This window comes from Perissodus microlepis, chromosome 15 (genome assembly GCF_051167445.1).
Source record: "Perissodus microlepis isolate ML-2025 ecotype Zambia chromosome 15, ASM5116744v1, whole genome shotgun sequence".
Taxonomy (NCBI): Eukaryota; Metazoa; Chordata; class Actinopteri; order Cichliformes; family Cichlidae; genus Perissodus; species Perissodus microlepis.
In genome coordinates this window covers 10,395,372-10,419,709 of record NC_140475.1, presented here as the reverse complement: position 1 = coordinate 10,419,709, position 24,338 = coordinate 10,395,372, and the positions used below count along the sequence as shown (strand labels likewise).

Genomic DNA, 24,338 nt, shown 5'->3' with positions numbered 1-24,338 from the left:
GAAAACGTAAAACACAAATAAAACTGTTTTTACAAGTAAAATGTTGCATGAGTATACTCACAGTGGGTGGAATGGAAATGTTTGCTAAAGTTTAAAAGTTTTAACCCAGGGTGAATATATTGTCTTTGAATTACTCCCCTGCGACCATGATAAGCGGAAGGGAATGGATGGACGGATGGATTGATGTTAAACTACTTACTCTTTTATTAGTTGTTCTGTTGGTTATGAGAATTATCCACTTCATCAGTTACACATTGCTAACACTGGGTTACCTTCAGAGCTGCCTTAATTCTTCTTGGTGATGTGATATCATTATTATTATCATATCATTACATTACTTTGCTGCTGATTTTTCAGCTGAAGATCAATTATGAGAATCTCCTCCTCCACCACATGCCAAAGGTACTCTAGGTGTCTATTAACTGTTTCTTATATTCTGTTTTTCCACTGTACTTGAGCCCTCCAACTGCTTTATATACAAACACACATTCATCAGTGGCATGCCGTGACTTTTACAGAAAGGCAAGCAGAGACAATCGTCACCCCTCACACCCACTACACACACAAACAAACACACCTTCAAAAACACCAATTTAACAAGATAAACTGGATCAGATTAAAACATGCCATTTGTGCTGTCCATCTGCACATCTTCACGTTTCTACACTCCTTCCTGGCTGAAGAGATGTAAAATATTTCTAATAACTTAGTTAAATAAATATCTACCATATTCCCCCCACTTTTTTGTATTGTTAACTGACAATGACAAGTGGTGGAGGAACTTTTCAAACCAAAAAGCAATAAAAAACCTTACTTTACATAAAACTGTATTATTGAAAAATTGTGTATAAAGTATCAAAACTAAAATTATTCTGCAGAAAAATGTCACTAATCAGTGTTAAATATTATTTTATCACTGCTCCATATGTTTAAGGTTGATCACATTTTAAACACTGTATTTCTGTTTAATTTTCAGCATCAAATTCTATAAATCACACATTTGTCGTGGCTGAACTGTGAGGACCACATATCTATGAAAAAAAAAATCATTTGTTCGTTGCCCATCTTTTCTATATCACAAATGTTCTCCAAGGTGGCCAGTAAGACAACTAGTTGTGTTTCCATACGAAGCATATTACTGATCTCAGAGCAATGAAAGCTCCCCTCAGCTTACCATGAAAGACCAGTGGTTTATCCAAAAAGGACATGCACAAATCACCTGAAACAAACTGCTGGCCTCCTAGCTCCAGTTATTGTTAATAGGAGACAGACACGCCTTCAGAGATGGAAACAGCTACATTTTTTTGTGAGATGAAATAAGCACAGCTTTCAGCGACAATAGCCAACTGCAGTCACAAAATAGCAGTAATGTAAAGGACAGATTAACTGACAGGAGGAGCTTTATGATGAGGGATCACTTTACTTTGCTACGTTATAATTTACGTTTATTTCTAGATTTGACGAGGCGCACTACTTGCTTTGCTTGTCCTGATGGAACATCACTGACACTACCAGTCTAAAGTTTGGACACACCTTCTCATTCAATGTTTTGTTTTTATTTTTGCTACTTTCTACATTGTAGATACATAAACAATGTGGGCTTTAAAGATAATTAAGAAACTTTCTGGAGGAAACCTGGGCTTGTTTGTAAAGAGAGGCCATCCATTCCACTTTGGATGGAGAAGCTCTCATTTCTAGGAATCTGGCCAAATATATTAAGCCCCCCAAAACGTGACGATCCAGAGTTGGGACCAGGAAACAGAGTTGCAGTCTTACACGCCTCTCTGCAGCTTCTCTCCTCCCATTATCCCCCCAAAACCCCATCCCCTTAAGGTCTGTGTCAGCTCCCAAACAGACAAAAAAAACCAAACTAAAAACCGGCAAAAAACAACTGAAACATAAAAAAACACAAAGAAAGAACAATACAGTATCATCAACAGCACCAAAGACTAAAACAGTGAAATGTGGATTGTTGAACATTAGGTCTCTCTCTCTTCCAAGTCTCTGTTACTTCATGAGTTAATAATTATTCAACAAATCGATTTATTTTGCCTTACAGAAATACAAAAATGACAGCCTCAACACGGCATTTAATCTGTTGTTAGACTCAATTGGCTCAGATCAGAGCTCAGATAAATGCCATACAGAGTTCCAGTAGCACACACATCCCTACATCAGCTGTTCAAAGGAGACTGTGCAAATCAGGCCTTTATGGTCAAATAGGTGCTAAGAAACCACTACTAAGGGAAAGCAACAATCAGAAGAGATTTGTTTGGGCAAACAAATGTGTGGGGTTCAACACATTGGATCTAACCCACAACCCTGAGATTAATAATCTCATAGTCTTGAGCTAATCAGGCTCCACAGTAAGCCTTCAGTTCATGTCATACCAACATTTAAGACAAGTTCTTCCTCTGACCTCTAATATAAATAAAGTATTTACACCCAGGAAACTCTCACTAGATAGTTTTTCTTTTTCAAACCAATCTTTGTAAACCTTAGAGATATTTCTGTGAGAAAATTCCAGTAGATCAGCAGTTTCTGAAATACTCAGACCAGTTTTTCCAATGTGACTGATTAACAGGTAAATATAATAAAGAGGATGTATATAAGTAGCAACAATGCCAGCAGATATGAGTGGGTATATATAGATTCTGGATAATGTTTGAGCTTATTGTATCCAGCTTATGGGAGGCAGTATCCAACAACAAGACCAAATTGTCAGTACCTGTTTTACTAGTAATATAAAATTCCTAGTCAGTACTCTCATGTCACTCATTGTTATTGCTTTATCATAAATTAAATAAAATGATAATTGATTTCATTTTAAGACATATTTAATTATTCCAATATTTAATTAATTAATTATTTCATAGTTCCTGTGCTGCAGTCTATGAATTTATTTTCCATGTCAATCTCACTGATCAAAATCAAGAACTATGTCTAACACTGATTTAATCAAAACCATTGCTTTGGGAACATCCAGCTCACAGTGAGACAGTAGAATATTTGATGACATCAGCTCACTTTCACATTGTACTTTACTGCCTTTTAACCCTTATGGTTAATATTCACAATGAAAATAGCACATAATAGACCTAATTTCTTTTAAAATACATGTACAATTTTATAAGAAGTCTTCCAAGATGCTTAGCTATATAAAGCCCATTCATGTTAAATTATATTGAAAGCTCATAAACTCCCGACTAATTAGGAAAAATGTGATAAAGAACAGTACACCAGTATTAAATTAACTATTACTAAAATAATTAACATACTTCTCAGCAAAGCTGTGTTAAAAAATGTTATGCATGTGCTTCTACTGCTCATGAAAGAAAAAAAAACACACTGATCTTTTATTTTTTATTTTTTTTTATAGTTGACTTCTAAAATGCAGAAAAGACAGCAGATTTTTAGAATGCAATAAAAAAATATTAAAAACAGAACATTTTATCATTTCTGATGCAGACAGACGTCACTGTTCAGCATCAACATACTGGTCCAGATGTTTCTGCTCCCACTGAAAGTCTGTTCAGTTTCCTCACTGTATTAAAATACTTTAAAAATCATTTTAATGTTAGTTATAAATGAAAATGTGCTTTTTTAAACAAGTAAAAAACCTGTGAACATCAGGAAATAAAGAAAACAATTCAGTTCAAAATATGCTGACAACACTCACAAAGTGAGGCATTAAGGATCACTAAAACTATCCAGTTATGAGGCTTGACTTTAATCTCCGCCAAACCAATTTAATTTGCAACAAATAAAACACTGAAATAAATTAAGTGTATCCCACATAACCCCTCCACTGAGAGGTTAGGGTCAGCAGGTATTCTGAAAACAGTGTGCTGGGCACAGGCTGTTCTTGGCAGGTATCATGAGCTTGGACTGCCCGGTCAGCAAATAGCTGGTAAGGAGAGCTGGCTGTTACACCCGCGAGACCTCACATTCCTGACAACATTGAAGCACTTTTGTTAATAGGTCCAATCTAAACAGCCAGATGTGTGACATTGTGAACAGAGGCGGTGGTTTACGACACCAACTGTCTGCCATCTATAATCCAGTTTTGAGTTACCTCCCCAGACGCCTTAACGCCCACTCACATCCTGGGCCATCTGACCTCAGGAAATCGCATGATAAGGTGGGGCCAGGTTTCACAATGAGTTCACCCGAAACCCTGGCTGATTGGAACCCACACCCGTTTTCACACCTTGGCTCATGTGATTAGAGGATCATCAGGGGGTCCTTTTGTCCCTCTTTGGGGGGATACTCCCACTGGGCTTAAATCTGGGACTCTCCGCCATTTGACCTTAAAACTGAAGAAGCTTCTCGGATGAGAGGTGAAACGTCTTCAAGCAACTTAAAGATGTCCAGACGCTTTTCTTTGCAAGCTCCTTTGACTAACCAGTCAGTTGTTATGGTCTGTTGACGACGCATTAAGTGACATTATTTTAGCTCGGAAACGATGAAATAATTAAAAAGGGAAATAATAAAATATATTTTTAAATAAAATGAATTGATATTTTAATTAGTTAACAATATTAATTTTTAAAATTATGCATTTAATAAATATATATATTTCCAATTTTAATTAATATTGACAGATTTAAGTACTTACGGTGTTTATTGGATTAATTATTCATTAGCAATTTTAATCAACTAAGGACACGTTTAATTATTAACATTTGATTTTTTTCAAGGAGAGGGTAGAGCTGGGTGAATGGGTGGGTGCTTTCACTCCTGCCACTAGCACTGTTACATGATTTTACATTGACGCGATGGCCAAATAGGTCCTGCAACAATGGGTACGAAGGGGTTGTTCAGTTGGTTCCATTCTCCAACCTTTACCACTAGATGACACTAAATTACACACACAAAATACATAAATGAATACCTATTAAATTCATATTTTAACCACAAAGAACTCCCACTGCAAACCATATAGGACATTAGACTGTATTTTTAAGCTCAAACAGGTGACCTGACAATAACAATAAAATTTTTGAGAGCCGGTGTACAATGAGTCAGGGCTGTTGAATACGTACAAAACTTTGAAAGAAACATGTTCAAACGGGGTGTCGTTTTTGGACATCCGAAATAGCTGCATTTTTTTAATTTGCATATACAGGCACAGTATTCAATTGACCTTGCTCTGAACGACTTGCGACTTAAACTGAAGAGAATAACGTCATTTGAAACAATCAAAAGTAAACGTATCTTTTCACATCCAGTTTGCAGCTTTACACCACGCACATCAAAGCAGGAAGGTCCCAGAGTAATAAAACTGTGACCTAGATAACGTGTCATAAAATATACGGCTTAAACTTAAACCATACAACTGATGTGAAAAAACAGTGGGTGGGGTGAGAAAATAGTTATTTATTCAAGTTAAGTCTTTAAAGCGTTTCATAACATTTTTCAGCATCAGTCAGTCAGTCACTCAACGCTCCAGCAGACCAGTTACCATCCCCCATCTCAAAATCAAAACACAAGTACATGTGTGCAGTCCGCTGTCACGTGTCGAAGAAAGCCCCCAACAAAACAAATGGGATTAAAAAAAAGCTGTTGAGTGACAGGAGTGATTATCCAATCGGCCTCCCGAATCTGGGTAGCAACAAGATAAATACAGACCTTTTGACCAATCAGAGAGCAGTAGGGGGCGTGAATTGACGAATTCTCGCGCTTACTTCCGTCAATATTTCCAGCTCCGCAGGAGGGCAAGGCTAAAGACGGAAGCAGAGACGGGCAACACAACAGAAGAGCTGCTTCTCTTTAACGGTTTGTTTGGCCGTTTTTCAGAAATTCACAGTCTTATACCAGCGTAGCGGAGATTCATTATTTTCTTCTTGTCGTCATTATTTGTTTTGGGTCGACTGACAGCTTCGTGTTTGATAGCTAAAACGACTTTAACAGCGCCCGCTTACGCTGTTATTGTCCAAATTCTGAAGGTAGATAAATATATAATTGCGTCACGGATATTGCAAGGTATGTTATTTAAGTATATTAAAACACTGTGGCTTAGTCTGGCCCTTTACGAGTGTTAAATCTGTAAACGCGCTGTAACAGGGTAATTGAGAATGGCTGATGGCCCTCTGCTTTATGTGATATGCAGTTGAAAGGTAGCTGCAGGCTACAGTGTCTCTATGAACACTAAGAGAAACCATAATAATACTTTTTGTTTTCACCTTTTTTAACCAATGCTGGCATAAAATATAAGAATCTATGTGTGGTGGGATTTGTTTAAAAACAATCAGTTTCAATTTGTAAGCTTTAAAAAAAAATCATCTCAGTGTTTTTGAACTGCCATTAAATTGGTGATATTTATAACTTGTTCATCTTTTCATTTAAAAGTTGTTGTTTTTTTCAGTAGAACCTAATGTGAACATAATGTGAATATATAATATAACTAGTTAAATGCTTAAAACTGTTGCTTAAAGCATGAAATTTTATTGTAGCATGCTGTATTTAACAAGGACAAATTAGATTTCAAAATTTCTCTCTTCTTTGCATGGTGGCATCAAGAATAAAAAAATCTTTTTCTAACAAAAGCTGGTTAAACCTCCAGGTGTGAAGTAGCAGCGGCCCTCTCTGCTCACAGTCTCACACCTGCCAGACAAGATGCCTTTCTTGGGTAAGGATTGGAGATCGCCGGGGTGGAGCTGGACAAAGACGGAAGATGGCTGGAAGAGGATCATCTTGTTCGGAGATGTTTTGGCGGACAACAACAGAGAGATTGATTTGAAAGAGTAAGTTGCCTTCACCTTTATCTACCTTTAATCAAATTTCTTTGGTTTAGTATCATCTCTGTCTGAGCTCTACATATTTAAGTAGTCAAAAATTCGCCCAATTAAAGTGCACTTTAGCTCTGTTTCACATTGGTGACCTGTCCAGGGTGTACCCCACCTCTAGGATAGGCTTCAACCTCCCTGAGACCCTCATAAGGGCGTGCAAAAGAGAATGCATAACAGTAGTATATTTAAAGTTTTGCTGCTCAAAATATTGATACAGCCTAAAATGGAATGAAAAAAAAAAACGAAATTGCTGGTCATCTTCCTTAAAAAAAACAAGGAGTTTAATCAGTTTTGAGTAAAAGTAGATCATAGTTTATTGGCTTACATTCATTGCCTTATATGGCAATATGTTTGTAGTAGCTTGTATGTACATTGTACTTTGACCATTTTTAGTTTGCTGACGACATTTTGGAGTGCTGTAAAATTTTATGAGTTATATTAAAAGTGTAGTAATCAAAACAGGTTGCTTTTATTGTATAATCCAACTGTGCCTTTGGAGGCCAATCTAGGTCTTCAGTGGATACTCTAAATTGGATTACAGAATCACAGATTTCTTAGAAAATAGAAAAGGGGAAAAAAGTAAAAGGAGCAGCGGTGAATGATTTAATAAGGATACATGAGTGGACAGATATCCGCTGAACAACATTTCTCTGGATCTTTTTCACATTTTTAAACTTTGTAAGGCCTACAAACTCTTTCAGGTGTCTTTTATATGTGTAAAATAAAAAAATGTAACCACAACAGTAGGCTAATTACATGTAATACCTGGCTTAATGGATCTAATGTCATGGGTTGCTGTTTGCTGTTACTGAAGAATTTTCTAAGCTATGATATGTGTTAATCCCTAACTGCAAGTTGACTCTCCTTCAGGATAATATTGAAGCTAAAGGTGAACTGGTGTAAAATGACCTGTTTACACAAGTCTGTTATAGAGATACCTAATAGCCCAGGGTTAAAGGGTACATAAGGCAACAATTCACTATTCACTAATCATTCAACCACTTATTATGAGGGCCATAGCACATACAGTTGTGCTCAGAGGTTTACATACACTCATTATGGGGATGAATGTTGTGGTAATTTGGGTTTTTTAATGATTTCTTTGACCTGTTCTTTTTCAGGGGTGGAATGATTGTACAGCATACATCTTTAATGACTTTAAAAACAGCAGGACTTTTACACAAATTTAATTTATGAGGAGTTTTAAGTTGCACAGGGTCAAAAGTATACATATGCGCCCACTAATATTTGGTTCAGTGTCCAATCTCATGCAGATGCTTTTGCTATCTGGCCCAGCTTCCTCTATTTTTGCTTTGAGGCAACAGTGATGCTCAAAGCTTTTTCTGTCCAACATTCACACCCATCCAGACTCTGATGAACACATCAGGAGCAACTCAGGTTCAGTATCTTGGATGCAAACTGGAACAGGGATTGAACCTTTCAATTTTGTAGGTTACCTGCTTTTCCTTCTGAGCCGCAGCCACCATCAGCAAACATAATGGCTTAACTCTTGGCTTGATATTTGACCGCTCTCCTTGGCAGAAACAAGCTGAAAATTACAATGACATTGGTTCTCATGATGACTGTATGTAAACTTTTGACCTTTTATGAGGTGATTATACTGTACATTCCCATAGTTTCAGCTTGTTTTTGCCAAAGAGTGTTGTTACAGAAAAAATAATTGAGCGTTGAGGTATAAGTTGACATATTTTAACATAGTTTTCAATAGGGATGGGTATTGATAAGATTTTCACGATTCCGATTCCATTTTCGATTCTGTTTAACGATTCGATTCTTTATCGATTCTTTTTAAAAAAAGGAGAACACTAAGGTCGATTAGCTTAGAACTTTGTTTTATATCTTCTCTTTGAACAAGATAGAAATTTAGGAGTAACATGGCCTTACAAACCCAGCAGTGACATCTGAAGAGATCCAGCCTATGGCTCTTCAATGGGGTGTCACAGGGTCCCCAGGAAAAAAAATTGTAAATGTAAAATAATAAAATAAATATTCTTCTGTAGCAATAACAAAGTATAACATAAATTATTCTGTAGCAATTACACAAGAATATCCAGTAATGTCCCTGCCTACAGTTAAACACATTCACTTACCGAATGTCGGGGGCATCTGCTGTGGCAAATGGGTGCAAGGCTTTTACCACAAACTTAGTCACTGCTCAGTGACATTCGTCTATCCTGGCCTGAAAGGAGACGCTACCGGTAGACTGCAGCGAGAACTGCCAGCATCTGAGCCAGCCAGACTCTGTCTGTCTCTCTCATCATGGTTACCTAAATGCACAGTAATGGCAGGTTTTGTAATAAGGCAGATCGCACTAACATAGTATGCACTGTTAGTTGATTATTTACCTGCCACATTAACGGGAGAGGACGTGCAAACGTTACCGCTGCTGCTGGGTTGTGATTCACGAGTCCGGAGCGGAATTAAAAACACGACATTCATTTAAGGTTATCGCGTGTTTTGTGAGCAAATGCTTTTGCATATTCGTAGTGTTTCCTCCCTTAAATGAAATATCTACTTTGCAAGTATTGCAAGTTGCCCTGTTGTCATCCGTTCTCGTAAAGTATAACCAAATTTTTGAGCGTTTGAGCTGCCGTGTTTCCTGCCAGGTAAATGACGCTCCGCAACGTGGTGACGTCATTCGGGGCGACTGGAATCGATAAGGGAATCGTTTGCAAAAATGGCAAACAATTCCAAGGAATTGAAACAGTTGGAACCGGTTCTCAAGAAGAATCAGTTTTCGATACACATCCCTAGTTTTCAATGACATGGATTTGGCAGTGAATCCTGTAGTTCTGTTAGAGCAAAGGGTGTTTGTAGTTGTGTTTATGTGAAAAAGAGTCTCCTAATTATTACCAATTATTTAATTGTGACAAACTTGAATGTGATATCTCATCAAGGTTTCTTAATGCTGCAGAATACTTGCACAGCAAGTGACAAAACACACAAACAGCTCGCTTTGAGAGTGGAGCGAATATTGATTAGATTAGATTTTCATCTGGTTCTGTGTATAAGTCACATTCTTTATTGATTATTCTTGTGATTCTTCCAGTTTTCCGTGTTAAAAAGTAGGCCTACTTGAGCTTTCAGCGTAATTTCACCTTTTCCTTAATCATCTCTGAGTCTGAACACAGTGTGGAGACTTCGGGTAAAGGCTTGGATGTGACTCGTGTGAAAAAGCTCCACTACTATGAGTTCAGAGTTTAGTTGCTTTGCTCTGTGGTTAACAATTTTAGCTAAAAAAAAACCTCGTTAAAGACACAAAATTCCAGCAGAAGGTCAGTTTAGGTCTGGAATAATGAAACAACAACCATGTGGTAATAATGACAGAGAGTTCACAGCCAACCTCAGCTGGAGAAGGCTTTTACCGTTTGGGAAAACTTTGAATTTTGGTTAGAAGAATTCTGGATTGTAGAAGGGTAATTATGCTGACTGCATAATGAATCAGGTAGTGGGAATTTGATTTGCTCAATTTAATACTGGGAAGTGTTACTCCATTTTCTCACAGAGCCCTCAATCGGGGTTTTGAAATCCTACTAAATTCCTAATGAAATAACCAATTTGTTATGTGTGTATGTATGAAGGTCTTTGATCAGATTTATTTATGTTAAATTTATGCTACCTCTACAAGTAGTTATGTCTCAGGTTGCCGTCTTATGAATGTGGTGAAGTTTTAGAATAGTCTAAGCATGTGTGTTTTTGTTTGTTTATTTATTTTAAAGTGTCAAAGTTTTTTGGTTTTGTTTTTTTGGCAAGTTTTCAAGGTTTTAATCACAGCAAGTACAGCCGGGCTTCTCTCTCAGGGCATAAAGTATTACAGGGTCATAACTTCTTTACTTAAGCATATTAAACTTTATTAGGGTGTTTTGGCTTGGTGTTTCTTACTAAACCAATGTTTCCAATAGTGGCTTAAATCTTAATATCGCTGCAACTCTTAGTATAAAGGTGGACTGACTACAACTGATCGACTGCCAAGTCTCTCTCTAAATGTTGACATGACTGTCAGACACTGTCCAGCATCCGCAGAGCATTCTCGGAAGGTTTTCAAGTAAACAATTTTTTTTTCCATTATTAAACAGAAAACAGTGGAGAGTTGACAGGAAATTAAAGGATAGGAATATAAAACAAAAGCTTAATGTTTCCAATTACATGGTCCGTCTCAAACCACCAGGACACAGTGGATTTTTCTTGGTGAAATTACAAGAATAAGACCAGAAGTGCTCACGAACCATTAAATCACTTAGAATTGGTGCCATAACATCTAGGCTTTTATGAGGTGATTTACATCCCACAGTTCAACTTTTTTTCTTTCTGACTACATAGTAATATCATACAAACAACTTCTGAATGTGACCTGTGTGCAGTATATACAGCTAATCCTAAACCTCTGTGCATATGACACTTTTTCTTTTTCACACACGTTCATCGTGCATGCTGATGAGTTGAAGTTAATGTGCTTGTGAGCAGGTTAGGTTTGAAGCATAAGTTGCCATGACTGAGCCTAAATCACGGAAAACTACAGGTTACACCTTAGGTTCCCTCTCAGAATTGACATAACTATTTTACAAGCCTCGGCTTTTATGATAACAGTGCATAATGATAACCTCCAACACGCTGGCTCTTGTGTGTTCAAATAATGGGGCTTAGTGGATTAAAGACTTTAATAGCAACAGCTTGTTGAGATCAGCTAAACCAAAAAAACATCTTCTGCTTTTCGTCTTTCTGGTTTATATTACACACTGCCCCTGTCTGCAGCTCGTGTGGCCTCCCACATCAGAGCTCATGTTGTTCTCCACAGGAAACTTGTACTGTTTTGACATGTGCCAACTGGCAGTGAGCAGTTGTAAAAATGAGGAGACAAGAGGGGATTTTCTGTATTCATTCATTTCTTTTTGTATGTATTTTTTTTCTGCTCCAGCTTCTTGTTCTGCTTGTGTTTTGGAGTTTTACTGGATGGAGGATTATTAATTGCCTCATTGCATATGACTAGGCATTTAAATGTCGGCACGTCCTTCTATATCTTGAATTTATCTGACTCCCTCGCCTCTGTTGTTTAGAAATTTGTTGTTTATTTTGTTGCATTTTCATTAGAGTTTACTGAAAAGTGATCTTCTCAAGTCAACTGGTGACATCTCTGATCATTGTGAGGACCAGAGACTGTTGATATGGTGGACAATAGTTCATGAGCAAGCCTCATAAAACGTAAACACACACGGAGGGTTTGGTTCGTGTCACGCTGGCACTGACAGGGTGGAATTGGTGGCATCTCAGTAGCAGTTGGTGACGTCCCCTTCAGGCCAGGGGAATTTTCTGTCCAACTAACAGTACTTCCCGGTACCACAGTGACTCGTCAGCAGTCTTTAGCCTGTCATCAGACAATAACTAATTACATCATTTAGGCAAATTGGCTGCTCTCCAGATGCAGTCTCCCTCCACAAAGCCAGTGACCTCATTTCAACCGAGGTACGCTTGCCAGGCGACCACATGTAGGCCAGAAAGAAAGGAGACAATACACTGGGTGTGTACTAGAATGGTACACAGTGTTACAGAAGTACTTCAGATCACAGTGCGTGTGTAAATCTAAAACAAACTGGTCACTGATCTTCATGCTGTCGAGTGTCAGTTGAGTGTTTGAACCTCAGTTTAATGCTCATTTCTCTTACAAGTAATTGTGTAAATTGATTGCACTTAATCAAATGTGTTTGTCTACTAAGAGACTAGAACATCATCTAAAAGTCTTCATACTATATTTTGTATTCGGTTAATTTCCTTTGGAACTACGTGCTCCCTTCAGGGCCCTGTTTATCTTTCATTTGAGGATTTTAAAATGTCCACAAATCCTTTTTTTTTATGACTCAAACTTTATTAGATTTTAATATACAAAAAAAAAAAAAACACGCAAAAGATAGCAGAATGGACATTCCCAGTAGCCACAAATCCTTTTGAATAAGTTGTTCCTTTGTGATGTTTTTTATTGGTTCCTTGGAGACGGTTATTTCACGTGCAGCCTGTGTAAGAAAGTCACGCTATTGAATTCCACCTTTTTATAATTCACTTTGACAGATTACTGCACTTGCAAGTGTGTTTGTGTTTATGCCTGTGCAACTGGATAAATGGATAGAGACAAGGGATTACTGTGGAGCTCATTCACTCTGATCAGCTGACTCTGTAGTCAGACAAGCAAAGCCATGTCTTTACTTATGCTAGAGAAAATTTAAGTTGGTCTCTTATTCCATAAGACCAACTTAAATATGCTTCTGGAAGTATATTAGAATTGATAACCAGTGTAATGTAGAACAGCTGGGGCTCAGGAGTTGATTAGATTGTTCATTAATCAGAAGCCTGGTGGTTTGATCCCTGGTTTGACTGTTTTACATGTTGAAGTGTAGAGCTGCCACGATTAGTCGACTAGTCACGATTACGTCGACTATTAAAATCGTCGACGACAAATTTAATAGTCGACGCGTCGTTTGAAGCTTCGTTAGATCCCAAAAGACGCAGGAATAAGTAGTAGGATTTAAGAGTGTAATAACGGACTGAAACAGAAGATGGCAGCACTGCATGTACAAGGATGCCAGCTGCCGTTAAACCCCGAAGAAGAAGTAGCTCTGTCCCAGAATTCATAGCGCAGCCCAGCTCAGTTTCCAACAATGGCGGCAGCTAGTTAGTTTTAATATTACTCTTATTATTCTTTCTGGGTCACAAAATAAACGTTTAACATATTTTCAGGCGAGAATGTATATCTGCTCAGTTTATCAAGACACCACATATTTTCAAAAGCGCTCCGACATTTTCGGAGACGTCTGTTACCCACTAGCTCGATAGCTAGCCGGGGGCAAGGCTCACTAGATCCGTGAGAACACCGGACTCCCGGCAAATCGTTTTCAAACCTACCGCCGTCTTTCGCTACTCAGGTTAAACATGATATACAAGTCACTTAGATAACTTAAAAATGATATCATTTGGCTTTTTTAGTATTTTATTTGTTCCTGAGTAAATCGGTTTGGCTGAGATTAAAGTTATAGTTTTTACACAGCTGAATAAACGTCAAGCAGACAGCTGATTATCAGAAGTGTGAGATGCTCAAGCATATTCTCCGGTGTCCTGTTATATTTTAGATAGCAAGGAGCAGACGGCTGAGTTTATTAAACTCCACTGAAACAATCTGCAGATTTCATTAAAATTTAATAAACTATCATCTTGTCTTTATTTTTAGTTAGCACATACCTGAAACACTTAAAGCTGTAAGCTAATGATAGTTATATAAGAGCAGATGCTGCTGGTGCAATAAGCTGTACGTTTTACGTCCAATGGATGATGATCTGATTAGTCGACTAATCGCAAAAATAATCGGTGACTAGTCGACTATCAAAATAATCGTTTGTGGCAGCCCTATTGAAGTGTCCTTGACCAGGAGACTGCATACCTAGCACGTCCACTGGTTTATTTGATCAATAAAGTCCACTGAATAATGGACTTAATGGTGTGAATATACGTGTGAATGGTGAAATGTGGCTTGCACTGTTAGTGTTTTGATAAGTTCAAAATAAAAGGACTGTATAAATACCATCCATTTGCCCTAGGGTCTTATTTGGAGCTCTCCTCGAAGATGTTTTCCATGAAAAAATTCCCTTCGTGCCTTAACATGTATTAAATGTAACTCTACCTCTTTTCCTGATTTTTTTGATTGTTAGCATGGACAGATCAATGAATATGCAAAGTTGTCCCTGTCCTGACCCCTCCGTCTTCACTAGTCCGCTATCTTTGTGCTTCTGCGAGGCCCCACTCGCAAGATCTTGTTCTACATGGTGGGAGACAGGATTGGTCCAAACCAACTTGTTTTGCAAAAGAAGAAAATCCAGTGCTTAAGAGCAGGAAAAAGAGAGGAAAAAGTCACAAAACATATCAAATAAAGCCGCATGGGACCAACCGCACTGGACGTTTTTATCAATGCACCAAATATACAAGTTCTTCAACCTCTAGAAAGCAATCGGGTAAAAAAAAGGAAAAAAGCATCCACTAGTTCCAAAAGTTAGCCGCATATGCTAGTCATATCATAGAGATATAGCAGCACAGAAGTTGGAAACACATTTTTAAAAGGTATGAGATTAAAAAACAAGTCTGTGTGTTATCAGCAGACTTTCCAACTGCTCACTGAGCACTTGTGGGAACTATTTAAAGACTACATGACCCATATGATGACCCTGACTTGAAAACCCCCACTGACAGGACTCTGACTTACTCAAGGGCTATGGGTGCACCATGGTACAATGTACTATTGCCTCATAGAAAGAAGGTTCTGGGTTCTAATCCCGAGCCGGAGCGGAGTCGGTAGATGCTACCTTTCTGTGTATAGTTTGCAAGTTCTCCTTGTACCTGTGTAGATGCATGTTAGGTTAACCCAGTGGTTCTGAATTGGCTTTAGATGTAAATATAAGCATGTCTGTCTTGTCAGTCATGACAGGCTGGTGACATGGCCGATTAAGAACTCACGTCTCACCCTATGACATCCAGGGAGGGGTTAGCTTACCAAGAATTCTCTCTTAGCTGGCAGTGTTGCCACTTAATTTAACCAATGGATTATTAATGCAGTGTATCAGATACCAGCTTAGTTCAGTAATTTGATCACAACGCTCATTAGAAAATCAGCGAACCAGAACTCCATGATCACACTCTTATTCATGATTGAAGTTTTGCAGCTTGTTTTTGTTTTTTATTGTTTTTTCACATAGATTTATTTGTTGCACTTTGGTAGCATTTTGTCACTTATAGATTCAGAAAGCCGTTTTATTTTCTGCCCTGTGTAAGGACAGGCTCAAATAACAGACACATACAGACACCACTGAGTATGTCTTTTATGCCACAGAGATCGCAGCTTTTTGGCTTTGTAGATGTTCCCCTAGGTATAGAACATACTGAACACCAGTGTTTTAGTGCATTTTAATTTGTTTGTACTCAACAAGTAATTTGTTTTGCGAGTATTGGTTAATATTTTGACCTGAATTTAGTAAAGACATAGTAATAATTTACCTAATAGGTGGTTTAATTTTGTGGAAGTAGATTAAAAGAGTAGAGAACAGGCACAAAGTAAGCAACAAGTCTCTCGCACAACACAGGACTGTAATCTGAATTTGTTTAGCCTTTTTATGCAGTAAAAATGGTAAGAAACGTCTTCACAAACCCTGGGAACATCTGTATTCGCTATGTTGACTTGAATGTGACATGTTTTAATTCGTATTTCTGTTGGAGCTCGGCCTTTTTGAGTGTTCTCCGACAGCAATGTGAAGTTGAGGTCAACAACGAAAATGCTAAGTTCTGTGTTATCAAAAATAACACAGCCCTGAGGCAAGAAACAACAAAGATTAGATACAGCACGCTTAATTTTCTGAGACCTCTGTCTGACATGTTTGACCTTGGCCTGCATATCAGTGTAGCAGTAATACAACAGGTTTCCTTCAGTTTCTTTTTTTCTCTGATCTTTAATTATATATTTCTCACACTGGTTTTCCCTGTAAGTTCAGTGACACTACACCACCTAACTTGGCTATGAGCCATCTTGCCGTGCAACTGTGACACACAGGCTATCAGTAAAAAGTCACTGATTTGCTTCAGGGCGACGCCACAGTGGTTCGGTGGTTTGTAATTACATGGTGTTTTCAGACTTGCGTGGAAGTGTTATTAATGCATTACGCACATGTTTCCTCTGTCCAAACAGGCTCTGCAATGGCAACAATGAAAATCTGTTTGTTGGAGATGTGTGTGAGCTCTCCACCACAAAGAGGAAAAAGGACTTCTACAACAATAACACTAAATCCCAGTGTGAGTTTCAGCTGCACATAATCACTGTTTTGGCTCGGGGAACTTTTTGTGGCACGAAGATTAAAAGCAATGTGTACAAAAGTGCAAAAGTCAATGAGACAGAAATAAAACTCTCAGGGATTTGGATTAAGGTTGTGCTGCAAATGTTGTCTTTTTTAACAATTTGTAGTGTCCTCCGTCTCCAGATGTAGTGCATCCATTATAATATTAATAAGCACATCAGCAGCTCTTGTGCACCTTTTGAGGTTGTCTAGCTTAGCTTACCTAAGTACTTTGCCTACATTTATTTGAAAGAAATTCTGCATTTTATAGCTAAGATTTACATAGAAAATCTGAAGTGAAGTAACTTTTTATACTTTTAATAATAATTTGCCCTTAAATGATCTTGAAAGGTTTCGTAACTATCAGTTCTTCTAGAGAGCACAAATTGATTGTATTATATCATTATCCTACTGTATCAGTAAGACATGTAATGTAATCCATACAGAAACCCTTAAACAATTTCAGACGTTGGAAATGTTATAATGTTTAAAAAGTCATGAAGTTTCAGGTGAAATATCTTGTCCCTCTCTTGTCATTAAAATATGTAAAATTCAATGATGCACAACTGTAAGAAAGCTTTCATTAAAATGTTTGTTTTTGCATTTTTTTAGTTGTTTTCACAGATAAATGGATCTACATTCAGAAAGGGAGCACAAAAGAAGTGAGTACTGAGGCTTTTCACACAAAGGAGCGATTGTCTTTTAATGGAAAATACACATTAGTCCATTCTTTAATTAACAGAGCTTGTGTGCACATGTTTTTTCTGATGTGTACCTACAGCGACATGGATACTGCACACTTGGCGAAGCTCTCAACCGGCTAGACTTTTCCAGCGCTATTCAGGACTTGAGAAGATTTAATTACGTTGCAAAAGTGAGCATTGATGCTCGTACATGATGTTAAAGAAGCCTTTTAATTGTATGACTTATATAGCGCATCTTAAGCTCCTCCTTTTTTTTCTGCCACCCACAGCTTTTTCAGCTAATAGCCAGATCACAGCTGACGTCTTTGAGTGGAGCTGCCCAGAAAAACTATTTCAATATCTTGGAGAAGATTGTACGAAAGGGTGAGAGGACCTGACATGGGGTGTCTGAGGGATAAATTGCACAGACAGACTCTTTATTTTCATTATTACTTTTGGTGTCAGCAGCTTTCAGTGTCTAAACTCTAATTTAGTTTTTTTCGGGGCGTTTTGTGTTGGGAAAAGTAGCTTTTTATGTTAATAGATTTTTTTGTGTGTGTGCGTGTGTGAATGTGAAGCGATCAGAACATGCTTTCTCTCATCCTGCTGTTCTGTCATTGCAGTCTCATGTTTAACCGCAAAACCAATAGGGCTAGCATGCTCCATCATTACAGGGTTACAAAGGACAGACCAGGACTGTATTTTTTTTCATCCTTCAGTGGTGTGTATATTTCTGGTAAACACATTTTAGTTCTTTTGCAAACTTGAAGCTTTTTTGTAAAAAGAAATATTAGTTTTCCATTTGTCTTTTTGTGGGGGGGGTTACGGCAGGAGCCCGCACAACAAAAAAAATGTGTTATGATCCTTAAAAAAAAAATTCCTCAATAGCCCTGGTGTTTTCCTTCATGTTTCTCTTTTGCTTGTATTTTTATTCCAGTTCTGGAGGACCACTATAACCCACGTCTCGTCAAAGAGCTTCTACAAGACCTGAGCTCCACCCTGCACAGTCTGACCATCCATGGCAGGTGTGTCCTCGTGGGAAACGTCAACATCTGGTTGTGCCGTCTGGAAACCATTGTTAAATGGCAGCAGGAGCTGAACAACCTCCAGATCCCCAAGGTATTTGTATTGAAATCGCAGAGTAGGTGGACTGCAGAACTTCCAGGCAGCAATCTAAAATAGCAGCCATGCTGGAAATCTGTCTGCGCTGACTTGTCATAAGAGTGCTGTTTAAAATAAGAAGTAGGCTAAAAATCTGCCTTTTTATTTACAGTGCTATACATGTAGCTCCATTTGTACCTGCTTATGAATTATGACTTATTGACAAGCTGGTCCAATTTACAAGCTGAATTTAATGTGGGAGAAATGTGAAATACAGAAGTGTTGTTAGTCCACTATTTATTTTTGGTGATTCTTGTTTCCTCAGCAAATGTGCACTGGCATGTCATTCAGTGATTTGCCCCTGCACATGCAAAACAAGATCCTCTATAAGTTCTCTGATGCCTGTGACATCATTAACTTGGGACAGGCCACACCGACATTGCACATCCTAAGTGAGAACAACACACTGTGGAAGAAACTCTGCCTCTTTCACTTTTCGGACAGACCGGTGAGTATTACACTTAATCATTTGAGCTTGGATCTAAGATTTTATTACTTTTAGTCATACATATATAGTTGAGTGTTGTAAAACTGGATTGCTTCAGAACTAGAAGTAGAGCCCATGTTAACCACTAGAGGGCAGAGTTGGTACAATTTATTCACAGCTCGCAAATGAGCTTATCCTCTAGCTCTTACACACACACACACACACACACCCAAGCACACTATCTTAGACCTTTCGCACTCTTTCAGGATTGATGTTAATGAGGAATTGTTCTTGATTATATCTAAATACACACTGTTCTTGTTTTAATTGCATCTATCCCCAGAGTGTTTTAAATAGCTGGTAAAAGTTTCTTTCCATCCATTGTGTCTTTGTGTGTGTGTGTGTGTGTCCACTGCATTTTTGCAGTTCTGCAGGACTTTAGCCATAACCAGGAATGACAATGTGGACTGGAAGCTGATGTATTTCACCTTGCAGAAACACTACCCCATGAAGGAGCAATACGGCGACACGTTGCACTTTTGCAAACACTGTAGCATCCTCTTCTGGAAGGTAAACAAGACAATGCAGCAGCAACAGTCTAAGCACGTTTCCTTATACTGATTTATTGATTTTGGTGGGAGATTTGGTGGGGATCAAGATAATCAAAACCTGTAGGCACATATGTAATGAATAAAATCTAACATGACTTGTAGTCATGTAATAGTAATATGACTATTATATTATAAATTTAGTTCACCAGACTGCCATTCTGAAATAACCTAATAGGTTTAGTCCAAGTTTAACTGCTTGCTGTAGCTTTTGCTTGTATCCCCTTTCAGCAATGAATAACCTGAATCCCTGAATAACCACAGCTTGGTGTTTACTCTAAATTAAACCTGGACTGCTTAATGATACAGACACACAGAAACAGCAACCTTTAACCACTGCACGACTACAATTATTGCAATCATGTCCAGTGAAGTTAAAGACGGGGACTAGATCTGCAACCAGATTGTAAGCCAACTTGTATTGAGGCGATGATAAAATGGCAATATGATGGAGTTAGTCTGCTAACAGTTTGAAATTGAATGGGGTCTACTTGAAAGTTCCATACAATCTGCTTTTGATAATGTGTCAACTAATAAGTTGGTGAAAATCTCAAATCTCTTATTGCTACATACACTGAAATTAAAACAGAAATTCTCATTGAGTGCTTACATTCAGAGTCCAGAAAGAATTTGAAACAGAAATTCCGCCACAAATATTTAGGGGAAATATTTGTGGGGGAAATATTTGCCATCCAGTTTCTGCAGGATGGCAATTTAACTGCAAAGTGTACTATAGGTACTCTGCGACCTTGGTTTTATATAGTAAGATAGCCAGAATACAAACAAACCCTTTTAAAATGAAATGCATCAATTCAGATTGATGCCAACGTGTTGGTCATCTGCCTACTACAGCAGTTATTTGCAAACCTTTGCCAGTTTGTGTGAGGGTGGTTGCAGGCAGTCTGAGTCAGAATAGTTTGGACAGAGATTGCCTCCCATGAGGCAGCTGGTGCAGTAGTGTTGAGGATGTCGCACACTTAACCTCTGGCCAACCAGTTGGTTATCTTATTTTAAAAATTTGAAAATTTGTCTCCTATGGCAAAGAGACAGAAAAGTTTTTACAGAAGTTTGATACAAAGGAAAAATCTCAAACACCGTGAAGTCATATCTTTATATTTTGAATAGTTTACCTTCCTTGGTATTGCTTTTGTATTTTTAACTTTAATTATTTAATATTCAGTTTACTCTAAATTCTTAAAGCCAACAATAAAAAGGTTTGCTGAATCAAAAAGAAAACAAAAAAAAAAACGCATGAGCACTGCCTGTAGTGCGGATCCTTGTGGTTCACGATTACAATAACTTACAGTACAATAATTTAAAAAAAATAATAGTGTCAAGCAAATTAACCGACTGGTTTGCTTTCAGCAGCACAGAAAATCTGATCTTTTAACTAACTTTAAGACAGAGATCATGTTTTGGCAAGATCAGGGAACATCTAGAGATACAGAAACTGAACAGTGCAGCACTTTTATTAAAAAGTATTCCTATACATTCAGTTTCCTCTGTTTGTTTCTTTATTTACTTGCCACAAACTCGTTATTATCCTTTCCTGGGTACCTAAATTATTTAACCTACTGCCTTCTCTGCATCCTTCTCCTTGCTTGGCACCCATCCTTCCTGCCTCTTCTCCTGGTTCCCCTTGTCCCTGATACCTTAAGGATTGCCATCTGGCTTTGTTATTGAAGGTACTTTATGTCCCATTATGCTTTTCTATTTCTTAGATTACCATCTTGTCTCATTTCCCCGATGATTGCCCCGATGGTCCGATTTCCTTTCCTTGTATTGAGTTTTGTCTTTTGCTGTCCTGTCATCGTGTTTTGTAAACTCTGACATTGTTTCTGCTGACTTCTCCTTTAACCTGCTCCGGTTAAAATAGATTTTTTTTTTCCCTGAATGTCAGCTGTCACTTTGTCCAACATAAATATTTGGACACTTCCATTTGCTATCATCCAGAACTTGCTCACCACATTTATGTAAAATCCTTCCTAAGTTCTGTTTAGTTTTCACAAGCTTATCTATCAAGTGTCACATCGCATTTTATCTTTTATATGCACTTAAATAGGCCGTGTGTTTTTACCACGCATAAACAGTGACACATGGCCCTGAGAACTTTTAATTAAAACTGCCATAACCAGTGCTGTTATGTTCACAGTTTATGACATAATTACTAAATCACCCTAAGAGTAAGAGCTCGCTTCTGTGCTGTAATCAGTTTTAATTCTACTCTGAGTAAATGCTAGAATCATGACTGCGCCAACTCGGAGGTTTCCCAGTCTGCCTTCGTTCTAATGATTAAGCTGTTGACTTCCTTCCAGGACTTTGGCCACCCGTGCACAGCCAACGATCCAGACAGCTGCCTGATGCCCATCTCGCCGCAGCACTTTATCGACCTGTTCAAGTTTTAAACCCTCCATGCTGTTATTCACCTGAAGCATCCGTTTAGCATCACTCCCACACCAAGAGGTGTGTACAAGAACTTGATGTCTTTAACCCAAATACAAAGGGCTTCAAAGAAATGTTTTCTTTATTTCTTTTACGTCTTTACTTCCTTACGCACAATTATTTCCGTAAATTGAGGAAAAATTAAATGAGAGGATTTCTCAGAATGTTGATAGAAGGTGAAATATAAGCGAGGCTTTCTCCTTTCGCATAAATGTTTGTCTTTTAAGACAAGAAAGGTTGCTCCTTACACAGGGAATAAAATATGATGTAAATGCAATATGAATATTTTGAAAGGAATTATATGTAGAGCAAATCTTAGCATGTTTATGTTAAGTACAAAGCCCCCTAAAGATCACGACTGGAGTTCTTTTCATGTGGAATTTAAATTTAAATCAAACATTGACGATATGACTTTCAGCCTTAAGGGGTTTAACAAATGCTGTAAACCTTAATTGGACACCACTTCTTTGTGAAAATTGATAGTCACCCAAAGCATACTGTAAAAGTAAACAAAAAAGAGTTTCTCAAGGCAAGGAAATGGGATATTCTTCAATGGGCAAGTCGGTCACCTGATCTCAACCCATCAGAGCATCAGAGCATGCTTTACAGTTATTAAATACAAAACTCAGTGCAGAGACCTACAATCAAGAAGCCATTGAAGGTGGCTGCGGTAAAGGCCTGAGAGAGCAGGTCCAGGGAAAAAGCTCAAAGAATTTTCATCCAAGCATTAAAAACTATCCTCGTACCTGAAATTATGTTAACTTGTCCAGTCGTTTTTGATCCTCTGAATTTGAGGAACTGTGTATAAAAATGGCTGTAATCCCCAAACAGTTAAAGCAAAATTTCTCTAAAACTGCTTAAATCAAAGCTGAAAGTCTGCACAAATTTTGAATTTTTATTTATTTTTTTAAATCACAAAGATGCGTTTCTAACGAACCATAAAATAGTCACATTGATATGAACTTCCTTTCCCTTCACAAGCGGGAAAATGAAAGGATATGATTGCATCATTACAACAAAGCGATCTATGACCATAATACGATTTGTGTTCTGTCAGTATCAAAAGCAGTCTGCCCTCCATTCCCTGTGATTGCAGGCGTCGGTCCAGTTCAGTTACTCTTTAAAACTGATTGGAAAAAGATCTCTGAACTGGCTGGAAGCATTTCTTCTGCCATTAGCTGTTGCTGTATGTTTAGTTACTGTTATTGCACCAGGCCTGTCATAATAGCACTTCACAATATTGATATTATTGCACTACTACTATCTGCTCTATAGGCACACTATATATATTAAAATATTTGAGATGCATTTGACTTTTGTAGCAATAATGCTATCAGTCAAATTCATTTCTAATTTAGTTTTTTTTGTGCGGTTTTGTTTTGTTTTTTTGAATATATTAAAATCAGTTACCATAACTATACAAAAAGACAAGCCACAGTTATCGCCTTTAGAGAGTTATTGTAACCTCCCCAGCTTGGACTTTGCCCACTGCTGTGTTTCAGTCTGTGGTGCTATGGATGTCCAGCTGTAGCAGGCCTGGTACTTTTGGTATTTGTGGTGCTTCTGATTTATGTATCAGCAACATGCAGTAGCATCAACACATTCCTGACCCAGTGCAAGTTTTACTCCCATTAAAAGCAACCATGTTCCAGCCATTATTGCTGCAGTGAAGGCACGGTTGCCGCTAAAGTGACTTAAAGCTGTCTGCAGTCGTTTTCAGAGATCCAGTCTGTTTCTTTTGTATGATACAGCTCAACCTTAAATTCATCAGCCAGATAAAAGGTTATTGCGAGGTAAATGTAGCCTGGCGAACTATTCTGTTGAGTGATCTTTAGGGGGCTCAGTATGTAAGTAATGGTAATGTGTTTAAAAAGAAAGTTTAACATTTATAGTGTGGCAGAAAAAGATGACTTGTGTTAATCTTTTATTTTTAATGGGGTTCAACAGCTTTTTGTTCCGTTTCATTTTGGTGGCATTTTCCTACAATAACTGCATGCCATGTTTGCGTCTCTGTTATGTTGTCCTCTGTGAATACCTGCCGTGCTCTGTGTACATCAAAAGCGTCAATGCGTCACGCACACACACAAAAGAAGTAAAACCCCATCAGCTGATCAAGTTGTTCTACTTTTGTCAGAACTGTCATGTGACAGGTAAATTGTAAAGCATTATTTATGAAAAAAAAAAGAACATTTTGTATCCTTCCAACTTTTGTAATACCCCTCTACTGTTCCCATACTCTTGATGGTACTGTCATAATTTTTCCGGGGCAGGAAGTAGCTATTCAGTAATAAATATTTCTAAAAACCTGTTTGTACTCTGTTATTACTTGATTGATGAGACTCAATTTT

General features: G+C 37.9%; 1 protein-coding gene across 4 annotated transcripts; it reads left to right on the top strand.

Annotated features, from left to right (window-relative positions):
* The first annotated feature begins 5,677 nt into the window (after positions 1 to 5,677).
* On the top strand, positions 5,678 to 24,297 carry fbxo25 (F-box protein 25). 4 transcript variants are annotated; one of them, XM_084952849.1, is made up of 11 exons: positions 5,678 to 5,778; positions 6,566 to 6,746; positions 16,525 to 16,628; positions 17,282 to 17,331; positions 17,451 to 17,543; positions 17,643 to 17,736; positions 18,290 to 18,471; positions 18,779 to 18,961; positions 19,367 to 19,510; positions 21,207 to 21,233; positions 21,864 to 24,297. In XM_084952849.1, the coding sequence occupies exons 2-11, from the start codon at positions 6,619 to 6,621 to the stop codon at positions 21,951 to 21,953; spliced, it is 1,095 nt and encodes a 364-aa protein (XP_084808975.1). In that variant the 5' UTR covers positions 5,678 to 5,778; positions 6,566 to 6,618; the 3' UTR covers positions 21,954 to 24,297. The 4 variants fall into 4 exon arrangements, with proteins under 4 accessions (XP_084808975.1, XP_084808978.1, XP_084808976.1 ...); XM_084952850.1 differs by having other exon boundaries at positions 5,707 to 5,778; positions 6,550 to 6,746; XM_084952851.1 differs by lacking the exon at positions 5,678 to 5,778 and adding an exon at positions 5,801 to 5,985.
* Positions 24,298 to 24,338: the final 41 nt, after the last annotated feature.

What these genes read in the sequence shown, in the direction of transcription:
- fbxo25 (XM_084952849.1), top strand. Translation starts at nt 6,619, where the DNA reads ATGCCTTTCTTGGGTAAGGATTGGAGATCGCCGGGGTGGAGCTGGACA. An exon ending in AGAGAGATTGATTTGAAAGA is followed by an intron (nt 6,747 to 16,524) that starts GTAAGTTGCCTT and finishes CTGTCCAAACAG; the next exon opens with GCTCTGCAATGGCAACAATG. An exon ending in AGAAAGGGAGCACAAAAGAA is followed by an intron (nt 17,332 to 17,450) that starts GTGAGTACTGAG and finishes GTGTACCTACAG; the next exon opens with CGACATGGATACTGCACACT.